Source organism: Protomyctophum parallelum, assembly GCF_964188405.1.
Source record: "Protomyctophum parallelum genome assembly, chromosome: 11".
Taxonomy (NCBI): domain Eukaryota; kingdom Metazoa; phylum Chordata; class Actinopteri; order Myctophiformes; family Myctophidae; genus Protomyctophum; species Protomyctophum parallelum.
This window is the reverse complement of record NC_139707.1, coordinates 17114800-17129911: the sequence shown is the minus strand read 5'-3', so window position 1 is coordinate 17129911 and position 15112 is coordinate 17114800. Positions and strand designations below refer to the sequence as shown.

The 15112-nt window shown below is 40.6% G+C and overlaps 1 protein-coding gene across 1 annotated transcript; it reads left to right on the top strand.

Annotated features, from left to right (window-relative positions):
• Positions 1–396: 396 nt before the first annotated feature.
• glra2 (glycine receptor, alpha 2) lies at positions 397–14272 on the top strand (the record flags this gene model as incomplete). Its single annotated transcript, XM_083776705.1, has 9 exons — positions 397–482; positions 950–1065; positions 3394–3461; positions 4885–5108; positions 8591–8673; positions 8775–8912; positions 9012–9226; positions 13549–13698; positions 14003–14272. The coding sequence occupies 9 exons, from the start codon at positions 397–399 to the stop codon at positions 14270–14272; spliced, it is 1350 nt and encodes a 449-aa protein (XP_083632831.1).
• Between the last annotated feature and the right edge of the window lie 840 nt (positions 14273–15112).

Here is a 15112-nt window from a genome sequence, read left to right as displayed (position 1 = left end):
AAAAAGAGCATTCCACTCCCATTCCTCAACAGAGGATGGTTCGCTTACCTGAGCAAGTCTTCACTTCGTGACCAATGACACAGCTCAACAACTGTCTCTTAACAGAACCAACCTTTACATCGAACGCCAAGCAGAAGCTCCATCAATGATGCATTTTGAAGATTGAGCATTTCGACCCGCACAATTGATGTTTCTTCACATTTTCTCAAGAAAGCTGCGTTTAGGAATCAGAGTTTCATGAAACTAAACTATGATCCTTTGCTACATACTGGAATGTGGATTTTGTATGACACGAGGATACCCAAACACTCATTTGGTGAGGAAGAAAGCGACATTCCTGTTTGGATTATGTGTTTGACCAACGTAAATATAAGGAAGAAATAAAAAAGTGAACACATGAGAAAACCAAGAGGAATGAATCGGTCCTTTATAGGAGTCTTGACAGCTTTATTTGTATGTTTTATGGAGACCAACAACTTCAGGTGGGTTTTTTATACCACTTTACATTCAGATTTCTTATAACCTAAAATAAAAAAACTGTTCCAAGTTTGAAAATATCTTACTACGCCATAGGCTAAATTGCACGAATTTGACTAAAGTATAGCATCTTGTAGTAGACCTACAGTATGCAATATGTAGCCTATATGCATACCTAATCATTTTGTCTGGTGTTTTCTTATGGATAATAAAATGGAGACTTTGGAGAGTACATGCGTTTAACGCGTGTTGTAGTTTTCCAAAGTATATGTGTCCATTACCCAGAGTAGTAAGCAAGTGTGTAGGCTAATGCTCTCAGTATAGCTGTAAACATCGTGACAGCTATCCTATACTGAGCCTGAGCCTTTACTCGTTTGAACTGTGGGTGTAGGTGGGCTACATCGCGCGAGGGCGACATTGTCATATTACGCCATTACTATTGATCGTGCCTGATCGGTTCATTTTATTTCAGGGTTGTGGATGCCAACGAGTCCTCCAGACCCGTAAACCAGTCTCCATCAGACTTTCTGGATTCACTAATGGGTCGAACATCTGGTTATGACGCACGAATAAGACCGTTTTTCAAAGGTTTGTTTTTCAAATAATTATTTTCTATAAGCAAAAATAATTATGGACTCGAGTTGTCAATACATCTTCAAAATAATTGTTTTTTGACTAGTAAATGGCAGAAGGCTCCCAGTCATATGATTATAAAATCGTTGCTAATCAGCATAGAAGGTAATAACATAATCATCCCAACCATTCTCAGAATGTATGGACAATCTACACAATCTAAACCGTCAAAAATAGTGTGGCAACTGGCAACAACAGGTTATTATGACATTTAACACATCCACATATATATAGGGTTTTCCCTTTCAATGTCAGATAGACACCCTCCACCACCCCCCCAAAAAATAAATCAATTTTGAAACCGTGAAAGAAGACATCAAAACAACACAATGAACTACATGTGCAGATTAGCACTAGCAGCAGACAAGGCTTCCAAATGACAGGCAAAATGATGGATGGGGTCCCCCCGGCTAAGCTGTAGGCTCCTGGCTTCCTGTGTTGTGATGCTGAGGAAAGACACAACATCTGTCATTGGAATGGAGCTGAGTAAGGAGGGGGAGTAGAATGGGGACCCAGGCCCGGCTCAAGCCCACCTACTCTACAAGCCCACCATCTGACACTATATAGGTCAGATGGGCTGGGATTGTGGATGTAAGAGTACTGGGACATAACAGGGAGAAGGATTGTGGGGGACAGATACAGTGATTGATCAGCAGAACTCGGCTGTGAAACAAAAACAGACATTCCAGATATTCTTATAGGCTATAAAACACAATCTTATAGTGACTGAATTTCTGTGAGAGGAAGGCATGTTTTATAAGCTAGCTGTTATTTTCAGCAAAAGATGTTACAGCAACAAATGTTTCTAGCCAGCAAAGAGGAGAAGATGTGGATTATAAAAACAGGCACAATACACGATTTTAGTAGTGTTGCTGTTTTAATAGCTATTCTCCAAGAGTTAAGAGCTCCTATAATCCTGTTTCACTATCTCTCTCTGCTTTATCTTCGTTATACACATGCTTGCTTGCTCACTCGACACAGACAGACAGACAAACAGACGGACGGATAGACAGACAGACAGACAGACAGACAGACAGACAGACAGACAGACAGACAGACAGACAGACAGACAGACAGACAGACAGACAGACAGACAGACAGACAGACAGACAGACGGACACACACACACACACACACACACACACACACACACACACACACACACACACACAGCCACATATATGTATACTGTATATATATATTTTGGTTCAGAAGTCATTAGTCGCACTTGAAGTGTTGAACTGTAAGCCTGACCTAGATTTACTTGCTGAGTTTGTTGTGAGGAGAAACCAGCATTTTATGCTACTACTGTTAAATGGCCTGGCGACAAAACCGAAGCAAATGTTAATACCATGAAGTTTCATGCAATATTGATAAGTGCAGGGGAGGGCTGTATGCTTACGTCACTTTACAAATAGAGATTTTTTTGCTGTGGCTTTAAATGGTATAAACTGTCATGTCTTAGCACAAGATTTCACTTCAGAGGACTGGATTGTCTGGAGTAAAAATGACACTGCGGTATGAGAGATTCGAGAGAAAGCTTTATTTTTTAAACTCAAGACTCAAGTTTTACGATTTGATATGGGTACAATTTGTTTAACATTGCCATTCATGCTTTATGTGCACACTCATCTTTGTGTGCCTCGGAGGGAGCAATATGATATTTAAAATTGCAGAAAGTTTTCTTTAAATTAACTAGATGAAGCCATGAAAATGTATATCATTGACGTCTGTCAGAAAGATTATTTTTTACATTTTATCTGGATTCAACGGTCTTAACTATAACCAGAAAAAGTCTGTTACACTATATGCTTTATTAACGATACCATTTAATAATTGCATCCAGATAACATCTGACTTTGTTTTTCTGTTCAAAGACAGGGACATGGGTGTGGTCATATCACTCTGCACCTGGTGAAATAAAACTAAGTATTACCATGCATGTTTGGTGCCTTCATGAAAGATACTGCTTCTTAAAGCAGTATTTTCAGGAAAAACACTATGCAGTATGAAGCAGCAAGTTGAACCCAGCAGAACATTATTCCTTTCACCACCTACCCAGACACAGTTCGTACTAGAGATATGGAAGTAAGAATGCTTGGCTTTTTCCCCGTGTCATGTCATTTTATTCCATTTTGCAGGTCCCCCAGTAAACGTTACATGCAATATTTTTATCAACAGTTTCGGCTCTGTCACAGAGACAACTATGGTGAGTCATCCAGTCTTTTCTGATCGATTCTTGCCCTTGATCATTTGTTATGTTATCTGTCCCTCAACTTGCAGGTCCACCCGTTAATGTTACCTGCAACATATTTATCAACAGCTTTGGTTCTATAGCAGAAACTACCATGGTGAGTTGAGCATCCACTGAGCTCGGCCATCCATGTCTTCCACCCTTGCTCTCTGCTCTGGAGTTAAGGCTGAATCATGCAGTTCATTTTACACAATCAGATGTTTCATGTCCAATTTCAAATTGTACTCATATGATTTTGATCATCCAGAGTTAAGGCTGAATCATGCAGTTCATTTTCCACAATCAAATGTTTCATGTCCAATTTCAAATTGTACTTATATGATTTTGATCATCCAGAAGTCTATTGGCGGCTCCAATAGCCACATTTTGTGGCGCTATACCTGAACCTTGTATTACAACTGAGAATCATGACTCCTGTGATACCTAAAGCAGATTTAATAATCCACACAAACACTGCCAGCACTCAATTACGTCTGTACGTCTTGAGTGTCAAACAGATTGATCAGTGTCATGTCCGATGACACCCAACTATCTGCTCAAGGGGTAAACAACATCAAACCTGGCATTCTTCACTTGAGCTTGTTCAGAAGCCACTGAAGAATCCATAATGAGTTGTTCTGATGATAAAATATGCTTGGATCACGATGGGATGGAATCTGGTTGCACAAGACTTCTTTTTCATAGCACTGCCACAGCTTTTAGACAAAACACCCCTTTTAGGTTTGTACTTTGTAACATTTGGAACTACTAATATTACTAATACTACTAATACGAAGACATCTCATAATCATGTCAAGTCAATCAATCGGCTTCTGAATAATGCAACTAACTTCAATGGATTTTCTTTGTAAACCATTGCTTACTGGACACATCATCTATCTACCATCATGGCTCTTAATGATTATTGGCTACTGAGAAAGTTTTTGTACATTCAGTGTATTTCAAACTTTCCTCCTCCTTTCAACACTATAAATTATGCCTGTATAGGTACTTTGGGGGATTTAGATGATGGTCTCGTTTGCTATGAATTGCTTCAAACCCATATACGGCTCATCACCCATACTTTTATTTTTGATAATGTGCAAACATTTATTGGAACACGCATGCACGCACGCACGCACGCACGCACGCACGCACGCACGCACGCACGCACGCACGCACTGGTAATGTAATGAGATGTTTGATCTTAATAATTGTACAATGATGCTTATGGCATCATTGGCATGTACTGATACAGTGTGTAACGCATACAAATGAAAATGCACAAGGCAGTTTTGCAATTATAAAGAATTATCTAAGAATAGCAATGATAACTACAGTAGTTCACCTACCATAATGACATTCATGTTTCATACATCAAAGCCCATGGGCACAGGCAAAGTCCTCAGTGCTAATTTAACTCTGAGTATACAAATGGACCATTTGGTTCCATTTATACACTCAGAGTTAACTTAAAAGTGAGATTTTTACAGTGTAGTCAAGTGTGTAAGTATGTAAATGTATACTTGTCACCTCCGTAGGACTACAGAGTGAACATATTCCTGCGACAGGGGTGGAACGACCCTCGGCTGGCATACAGTAAATACCCAGAACTCTCCCTGGACCTGGACCCTTCCATGTTAGACTCCATCTGGAAACCTGACCTCTTCTTCGCCAATGAGAAGGGCGCCAACTTCCATGACGTAACCACAGACAACAAGCTACTAAGGATCTTCAAGGACGGGACTGTGCTGTACAGTATCAGGTAAAAAAAATGTGCTGATATGGTAATAATAAACGTGACAGACTTTACAGGATTGCAGATTAAAGCCGCAATCCATTAGTTTTATGTCCTTGCCCGCCCTCGGGATCAAGGTATATGAAAAAGAAGGTAAAGACACTGTCATTTTCACTATCACGCAATTCCAAACTACACCCGGAAGTTCGGTGGAATGCATTGGAGTCAATGAGAGCCCAGTGACCAGCTCATGAACAAACACTATTTCTGAACAGTGTTGGGCAATATTACTTAGGAGAGTAATATGTTTACTTTACTTATTACTCCTTAGAAAAAGTAATAATATTACATTACATTACCTTTGTAAAGTAATTGCTTCTGGAAAATAACAGAAGACATATAACACATTATTGTCTACCGTGTTGCTTGTCGATGCTGCTGTGTAATTTTATAGAGGTATCTAAAAGTATGTTTCTGAACGTACCAAGTATCCCGAGACTGTCCACTGCTTCCTGTCTGGCAGCCAAATCTTGCGATACCCCCGAGACAGAAACGATACCTGCCACTGTTTAGATCCGCCAATAAAATGATGTACTGTGCACATCAAAAAGCAAGTTATTAGAAAACAACTTGTGTTGGTCTTCTTTTATATTCCTGAACCGATTATATGGCAGGTCGCTCTTTTGTACACCGGCTAGTCTGTTCTGCTTTTAAACCAAAATCGGTAAACCAAGAGGATATGTTCTATTGTTCTTGTTCCTGTCTGCTTCTGTGATTTGTGTAATGTATTGTGTATTGTGTATGTCTTGTCTGTATCTTGAACGGTGACGTCATGGACGCAAAACAAATTTCAGTGAAAACTGACAACGAGCTGGTCCAGCTGACTCCATCCACTGCCATGTATTCATGGAACTTCCGGTGCGAGATTTCCCCCCCTTGAAAGTGTCATGGCATATCCATGACGTCAGCGATGTCTCTTCCTTCTGTAATGTTCCTTGCCTGGGATTCGAACCACATGGGAGACCAAACTTAGCTCTTCAAGGTGGAATCCCTGCTTAGCAAGGAGAGATATTTCACAATATATGAGCTTCAGGCAGTGCTGCCTGTCAACCAGTAGGTGTCCTACCTGACACCAGGGTTTATATTTTTCAATGGAACAGATGGGAGACCACCCAACTGCAATGTGCTAGTTCTATTCTATTAACTATATTAATTTATTCAGTAAAATAATTTCCACATTGCAGCTTTAACAGAAAGGAGAGTAGAGTAATGGAGATGTAATTCCACATGCATCCAACTCATGCCGTAACTGTTACAGCATGAGTTTGAGGCTGAAATCTCAAGAAGAAAATATCTGAGAAAAGAAAAGCTGAAGCAGATAATAGATAATTATGAGCTCTGATTCCATGCCTGCTTACCCAGCAGGCTATTGGCTCACTGCTCTTACTCATTGCAGACATCAAAGACTATCTACCCAGAGTAAGCAAGCAGCTTTGAGTGAATGTAATTCAATATTGATCTAGTCCCTAGATTCTAGTCCCTCGAATGAGCACATTTATATCTCCCAAATACAGTTCCCATGCGTGGTAAAGATTTTACAAAGGACTGCAAGATGGTAAACTAATCCTGAGGGTATGTGGTTGTTGTTGTTGTTGTTGTTGTTGTTGTTTAGAATTAACTTAACACAGGGTTTGGTGAAAGCATGTGATACATTAATTAATCTCCTTTCTCCCACATGCTTCGATATAGTCGGTATGTTTGCAGGGCTCTTAGAGATCAATGGCATTCTGGGAGATGGGGTTTGTGACTAGAGATATGAGCTAAATAGTATAATAATAATGTAAAAATTCTTAAAAGATTAATAATAATAATCTATACTATAATTTATTAAATCTATCTGTGCCGGCATACAGCATGATCCATACCAGCGTATTTGCACAGTATCAGTAAGACAACAGTCTTGTCAAAACTCGACTATTGTAACTCCCTCCTTACTGGCCTACCAGCATGTGCACTTAAGCCTCTCCAGCTGATCCAAAATGCAGCAGCTCGCCTGGTCTTCAACCAGCCAAAATTCTCACATGTCTCCCCCCTGCTCCGCTCCCTCCACTGGCTCCCGGTCGCTGCCCGCACAGAATACAAAACTCTGATGCTGGCATTCAAAGCAACCAAAGGTATGGCTCCCCCATATCTTGCAAGTATGATTGAACCCTACAAACCCTCCCGCGCACTCAGATCAGCCAACGCAGGGAAGCTGGAAGTACCCTCACTAAAAACGCCGGGACAACACTCCACACGTCCCAAACTCTTCTCCCTTCTGGCTCCAAAACTGTGGAATGCACTTCCCATTGCAGTCAGAACTGCAGCATCACTCCCAATCTTCCGCCGTAGCCTGAAAACCCACCTTTTCAGACTCCATCATGGCCCATAGCACTTACCCTAACCCCTTAGATAGCATTTCTGTTGGCTTAGATAGCATTTGACACAGACTTATAGCATGTTATGTAGACAGCACTATACTTGTATTGTATATAGTCATAGCACGCCATAGTACATATGTATAGCATAGTAGTAAATATGTATAGTTTATATGTATAGTGTATGTATAGTTTCATTATATAGATATTCCACTGTTACCTTCTTAGCTTACGCATGTTTCATGATAAATGCTTTTATGTGATGTATTCCCATGCTTTTTGTTCTTGCTTAAATGTAAGTCGCTCTGGATTAAGAGCGTCTGCTAAATGCCTAAATTGTAAATTGTAAATTGTATAGTTTATATGTATAGTTTCATTATAGAGATATTCCACTGTTACTTTCTTAGCTTACGCATGTTTCATGATAAATGCTTTTATGTGATGTATTCCCATGCTTTTGTTCTTGCTTAAATGTAAGTCGTTCTGGATTAAGAGCGTCTGCTAAATGCCTAAATTGTAAATTGTAAATTGAAAATTGAAAATACTCACTTCAGAAAGATGCAATGGGCCCATCTAGCGAAATCGCCCCTACATTTGATGACAAATCTGTGCAACAAGATATGAAAATATGTTTCATTTCATTTCAATGCAATTTCAGTCACACACAGCATTCGATTTCTGTGCCCCAGTATAAAGCAGATCAATTTGTAGTCCACTTAAAGATCAGTTTCTGGCTGAGCGGGGCCCAGGTGTAGACACAGACAACGGTGCAAAGAAATGAAAGGTGGTTAGCCACTTTCCCCATCCACGTGACACATGATGACCGAGTAGAGCAGACAGTAGACCACAATGCATCTCAGAAACAATAAGTCCCAGTAATGAAAGTGTGATAGGAACCTGCTGAAGGGAATCCCACATGCTGTGACAGAAGCTGTCTGAAAGGAGAAATGAGAGGCAGATATAGAATGCAAATGCCATGACGAGGTGTCTATAGCACTCTGTATTTCCTAATCCATTAAACAAGTTTATCTAAATGTGCTGAATAAAATAAATAAAAATCAACATCAATTCAATTTCTGTGTTATGTCATAGGTTGACTCTCATTCTGTCCTGTCCAATGGATCTGAAGAACTTTCCAATGGATACCCAAACATGCACAATGCAACTGGAAAGCTGTAAGCTGCCTTTCTTACCGTTCTTAGCTAAATTGAAATGTATTGTATATACTGTATGTCTTTGATATAATTGTTTTTGATTTCTCCATTGCCGTCTTTAGTTGGTTACACCATGAATGACTTGATCTTCGAGTGGATGGAGAAGGATGCTGTGCAGGTGTCAGACGGACTCACATTACCTCAGTTCCTCATGAGGGATGAGAAGGAGCTGGGCTACTGTACCAAACATTACAACACTGGTCAGAGAACACACATACTATATATCCTTGTATACGTCCTTGCCTTTCACAAATACAAATTGTCTTGCTAAAATTGCACTGTTTGAAATCACTCACCAGGTAAATTCACCTGTATTGAGGTGAAATTCCGCCTGGAGCGTCAAATGGGCTACTACCTGATCCAGATGTACATCCCCTCTCTCCTGATCGTCATCCTCTCCTGGGTCTCCTTCTGGATTAACATGGACGCCGCGCCCGCCAGAGTGGCACTGGGCATCACTACCGTGCTCACCATGACAACCCAGAGCTCCGGCTCCAGATCTTCCCTTCCAAAGGTAAACCTCTCTGTCTTCATGTCAACAGCCTGAAGGGTCAGTGCCAAAGTGAGGCTAATAGGCTGGGCTCTCGGATCAAATGCTCCTCGATCTCTCCCCCGTGTCACAAGACATGGATAATCTGTCGCTATTACACTGATGGAATGGATATGGTAAATAGACCTATATGAGGACATGCTGCACAGAATTTAAACACTGGGGTGAAATCTTATCTATAAATGCACCATCTATAAATGCACCATGTCTCTGTGCGTCTGTCTGTACGTATACGTACGGCTGAAATGCACAAATCTCGAGGACTGTTAGCCCCACCGACTTCAAATTCGACACATGCGTTCCACACCTCCACAGGGAGTGCGGTGCCCGGTGCCCGGCCTCTGCCCTGGCTCTAGACAGGGCCCCTGCCCAATGCCCATGCTCCATATATGGAGCTGGTCTGTTCTGACATCACAACACTGAACTCCATATTTGGACATGCCTGATATAGAACTCCATATGTAGGAATAAAGGGACACAGGGAGACAGAGACAGATGCAGAAATCTTCATATGTGGGCATAAAAGGGACACAGACAGATGACAGGTACTCTGTCACGGGTACCAAGGGTATTGCATAGCCAGGTGGGGCATGGATCTCCAACTTCCATCGTTACCGACTCAGTCCTCTACAGCCGGGCACCGGTCTAGTGTAGTTAAGGAGCTAAAGGAGCTAAAGTGGCAGGCCATTGATGGATTTAAAGCCTTTTCTCAGAGGATGATGTTATATTGTGTGACAGGTATAAAGGAAAGAGATACAACACAGACATGAAATGCACCCCCTCTATCCATGTTGATTTAATTCCTCAGCTCACAAAAGCATAAATGAGGAGCATAACAAAATATATATTTTTTTTAAATGTAGTAATTAGTCACAGCACACTCCATTTTGTATGCTGACGGTTTATGTGCATAGTTTACACTACTATAGTACCTTATTTTCACACATAATAAATTGGCCTGTACACTACAGGCACTGTGCATCAGCTATAGCAGATCAATCACTTCTCCCACACAACGGCCTACATAATATGACCACTCAAGGGCTTTGCCATGTCAGAGTCCCACATGAAAGACATAATAAATATTTAAACAGCTGGCTTTGAAAGCCTCCCAAGTAAACAAAAGCTCAATATGCCTTGCATGTTCTCAAAAAGCTGACTTTAAGTTGTTTCCTTCCAATGCAAATCAGCTGTCATGAGGGAAGACGACGCCCAGGTCATCCATTGATGAATAGGAATGTCATGTGTGCTCCTTTCAACTTCATCTTCAACTCCACCACTGTGGAGTGGAGACTGAGATGTAAATCAATGCTAAAGGTCCAAATTAGAGCTATGGTTTCCAGTCTATTACATCAACAAATAAGGCACCAATTATTTCCAGCTGTGCCCTATATGTCTGCAATCATGGATATTACTGTCAGCTTCAACAAACATACTTGTTAGAAAACACCACTCCTAATTATAGTAATTTAGAAATCACAGCAAGTTCATTTATATATACACTAAAGGCAGATTAAAAAGCCTAAGCAGTTATATAACTGTAGAGGTTATTTGGTTTTAGATGTCTGATATATTGAGGAAATATGTAGCAGTAGAGCAGTGACTTCATAGATACTGGTCATGTGATTGGTCAGGGCAGGGGATAATCAAATTTAATGGCTACAGCTGGTTAACTTTAGGCATGAGTTTGGTGTTGGTTTAATTAATTAGGGGTCAAGCCCGGAGACCCATTATTATCAATTGATTTAGTTAAGGTTATGCACTTGATAATAATAGTATGTGTGTGTATGCATGGGTTTGGTGTGGTTTAATTCATTAATAGTAAGGCTTAGTAACTTTAAGTGTAGGCAATGACATGGGTTTGGTGGTTTAACCAGGCCTAATTAATTTGAGTTAAAGCAGCACTACATACAGTAGTTTGGGGTATCAGTATCAGTGGCCACTTTGGACACAAATAACATCACAGCCAACATCATGACTTCATTACCCAAGAGTCTCTGCAAGCATGTCCGGCAAGGACGAGCTGTGATTGGCCAGTCTTCGCTTTGATTGGCAGTTCTGCCCATAGACATAAAAAGGTAGACGCCTTTTCCGGCTCTGGGGAGCGTGTCAAAATTGAAGGCACATTATTCCCGAAATTCCTTGTGAAGCGTAGTGGAAGCATGAACGGAAGCTTGTCAAGCTTCCACGTGCGTAACAGAAGTCCCGGAAAATACGCGTTGTGATTGGCCAGTAGTCACTTGAGTGGCAGCGAGAGTCATGCAAGACATGGAGGAGTCGCATGAGTGACTTCACTTGGGTAGCAGCGTGCCTTCAGCAAATGCCTTCAGCACTTCCACTTGACTTCCTGCCTTCAATGGAGACACGTCGCTCCAATGAACTGCAGCGGCCAATGAGGCATCTATTTTTTTTGCCACAATTTGCCATTGACAGCCCAAACATCCAAACAGAAAAGTTCTATCTGATTGTATTAAATGACGTCAAACCCACCAACATAGAGCACCGAAGTCCTGACGTAACTCGCTCATCCCGACGATTCCCCTGGTTCACGGAAGTAGTTTCTCTATGGAGAATAACATGGGGTGATCTTAATATCGTCTACTATAAGCGTTGTGGTCCAAAAATAAACAAGCTGTCTCGGCGTTATTGTCAGGGAGGTGTCTCTGTATCGTTTGCAACAGTCAGTCACTCATATATGATACAGTCTGCTTCTAGCGAAAATCTAACTAATTCAGCAGCAGTAACATTAGCGTTTTCTCTCAGTCAGTTGATTCTTCATATCCATGTGAGTGAAGCGGCCGGGATGACATGTTTATTTTTCAAACACAGTTCTTATATGAATAAATCTAAAACTCCTCCTATGGTGATTTCAATGCAACTAAACAAATACATGAACCTGGGGACTGACGCCCTCTACTGAAAGTGACGTCAGACTTCGGTGCTCTATTGCAGCTGTACAAAAAGCTTGAATTATCCTGCAAAGTGTTTGTTTCATAAAAATCACACCCGTGTGAAGTGAGGGGCGCTCATCGTACATCATCATGGATCATCTCATACTGGCCAAACAGAATGCCTGTTGCCTTTGATTGGTTAGCTGATTTGCTCGTTTACATATGACGTAAATGTTCCTTTCAATGTCAATGGCGTGTAATGTTTTGATGTTTAATTTACGTCATATTTAGCGGAATTCTGACGTCATTTCTCCGTTCATTGTCAATGGCAAATATTGAGACGTGTGGGGACAAGATTTAGCAGACATTTGACCTGAATTCCCCTTTCATTATCAATGGCAAATCTTGAGACGTGTGGGGACAAAAGCTGTTTTGTTTATAGAAGGGGCTAGTGCCCCTTAAAAATCAAGTCAAGAAATTCCTTGCAGTGATTGGAAGTGTTGGAGTTTGGAAGTGCTCGTTGGATATCACTCAACACTGCGTACCACCTGTTTTGAATTTGCAGGAGGCAGCAGGACGTTACTTTGCTGAAAGCGAGCGCTTGCAAAGTCTGACACTGACACAAAATAATCACCTGCAAGGAAGTTCTTGACAGAAAGTAGCTCATATTCCTCAAAGCATTCCCCCCTGCCATCTACTATATAATAGTTTTAAGGGCCTTTGAGGTGCTGAAAGGCTAGGGCTTGTTTCCATTGGGATCCATGTACGCAATTAATCGAAAATAAAAGGATGATTGTTATTTCTTAAACATGTAACTATAATTTTGCAGGACATAGTGTGCTATATAGTTGTTAAAAAGTTACATAGTGCTGAAGACTTTTCCTTTCATTAAACTGTTCCATATGAAAATGTTTTAACTTGTTTTGACCTGTAATTGTCCCACTGCTTTGTTCCACCACTTTGTTTAGTTTTTAGAGCCTAAGGGATGGGGGGGGGGAACGAACTTATATATGTTTGTATGTTTCGTATGGTATTTTGTATTGTACTGCTAACAAGGTTAGGCACGTTTAGTATGTTTTTTTTTAAACTTTTTATTGATTCTTACATTTTATGACAAAGACAAAACAGAAAAATACACAGAGAGCTCAGCTCAGACACGTTGTGGAACAAAGGACATAGTTATACACATACCTATTACATACCTATTACCTAGGATCGAATCATAAAATAAAATACAAAAACAATATACATATGGACACATTGATATTGAAAGCCTAGATGGGTTAACAACTCCCCAGAGAAAATGAAAGAAAATAGAATTCATACCGCATAAGAGTCATGTATCGTTTCTGTCAGTATGGAATATTTAATAAAAGGAAACCATTTTGTTCACAGGTCTCTTACGTGAAAGCCATTGACATCTGGATGGCTGTGTGTCTGCTCTTTGTGTTTGCTGCGTTGCTGGAATATGCTGGAGTTAATTTTGTCTCCAGGCAACAGAAGGAGTTCCTTCGTTTGAGGCGAAGGCAGAGAAGGAATCACAAGGTAAGTCAGCGTTCAAATCCCTACAAGGTGGCTGCCTGGTGGTGACCGGTTTATTTTTTGGACAGACTCAATGTAGCTGTAAGTGCTGATCATTTGACTGAACAAATGTATAAATATTTTATCATTTCAGTTTGGGCATGTTGTTGTGGAGATATTAATTTGTGTTCACTTATAGTTATGACACAGCCCAATGTGCTTCATCATACGCCATGACGAATGTCATATCATCAAGTTACAGAATTAAGCCCCTGAGTCACATACAGTATGTCTTGTGAACACTGTACACGCATGTGTCTTTGTCCAGGATGACGATATGCAGGAAGGCCGATTTAACTTCTCTAGCAACAGCATGAGCCAGTGTCTGCCGACGAAAGATGGCACAGCTGTTAAGAATGCCTCCCTAGCTCCTAATCCTCAACCAACCCCAAAAGACATCGAAACCATAAAGAAGAGGTTTGTGGACAGAGCCAAGAGGATAGACACGATCTCCAGAGCGGCTTTTCCCATGGCATTCCTCTTGTTCAACATATTCTACTGGATCACCTACAAGATCATCAGACATGAAGGCATTTAACGGGTCCTGTGAGTTATGAACCTTCCATAAATAACATTTCTCAGTTATTTCTCATTTCTGAGATTGAGAAATGCTGTGGTGAGGTGACATTGTGAGACTGTACATTGAGATGAAATCTGGTGATAATGCCAGTGTTCTTGCAGGGATCATGTATAATGCTCATGCATAATCACAAGATAAATGCACATGTTCTGATTATCAAGTGAAAAATGGTTGAGACTCAGATGTATCTTGCTGTACTACTGTTGCACAATATTGCCTGGAAAAAATAATGTCTTAACTCTCTAAAGGCACAGTAAAATGCTGGAAAAGATGGACCAAATTTTCAAAAGAAAAATATCACTGCCTTGGCGTCTGTACAGCCAAGCAATGGAAACACATTCCGTGAATTTGTATATGAACGGTAGCACAGTCAGAACCTTACTTTGAGACTTTTTGTGGTTGCAGGAATAAAAAAGGGGGTATTTCATATTAAGGGTGTTTAGAACTGTTTTATATTGTACTATTGTCACACACCTCCTCACTGTTTATACAACATAAAGCAGCAAGACTCTGCAATGTACAGGCTGCGATGCAAGCACATAGATACTGTATTATCCTACATACATTAAACAGCAGCACATGTCCCCGGCATGTGTATGAATAAGCAGATGAAAATCCAGAATTGGCTCACGGATACTGCATTTTTATTAACAACCCGAGGCCTTAGATATCATGGATTTAGTGAGATAAAGAACTACGCTTCCCTATTTTTCCAAGCATCTCCTATTCAGTGGTCTGTCACAAATGAATGCACTGTTTATCCTATGCTTTTCTACCTAAGACCAGATATCTGAAGGT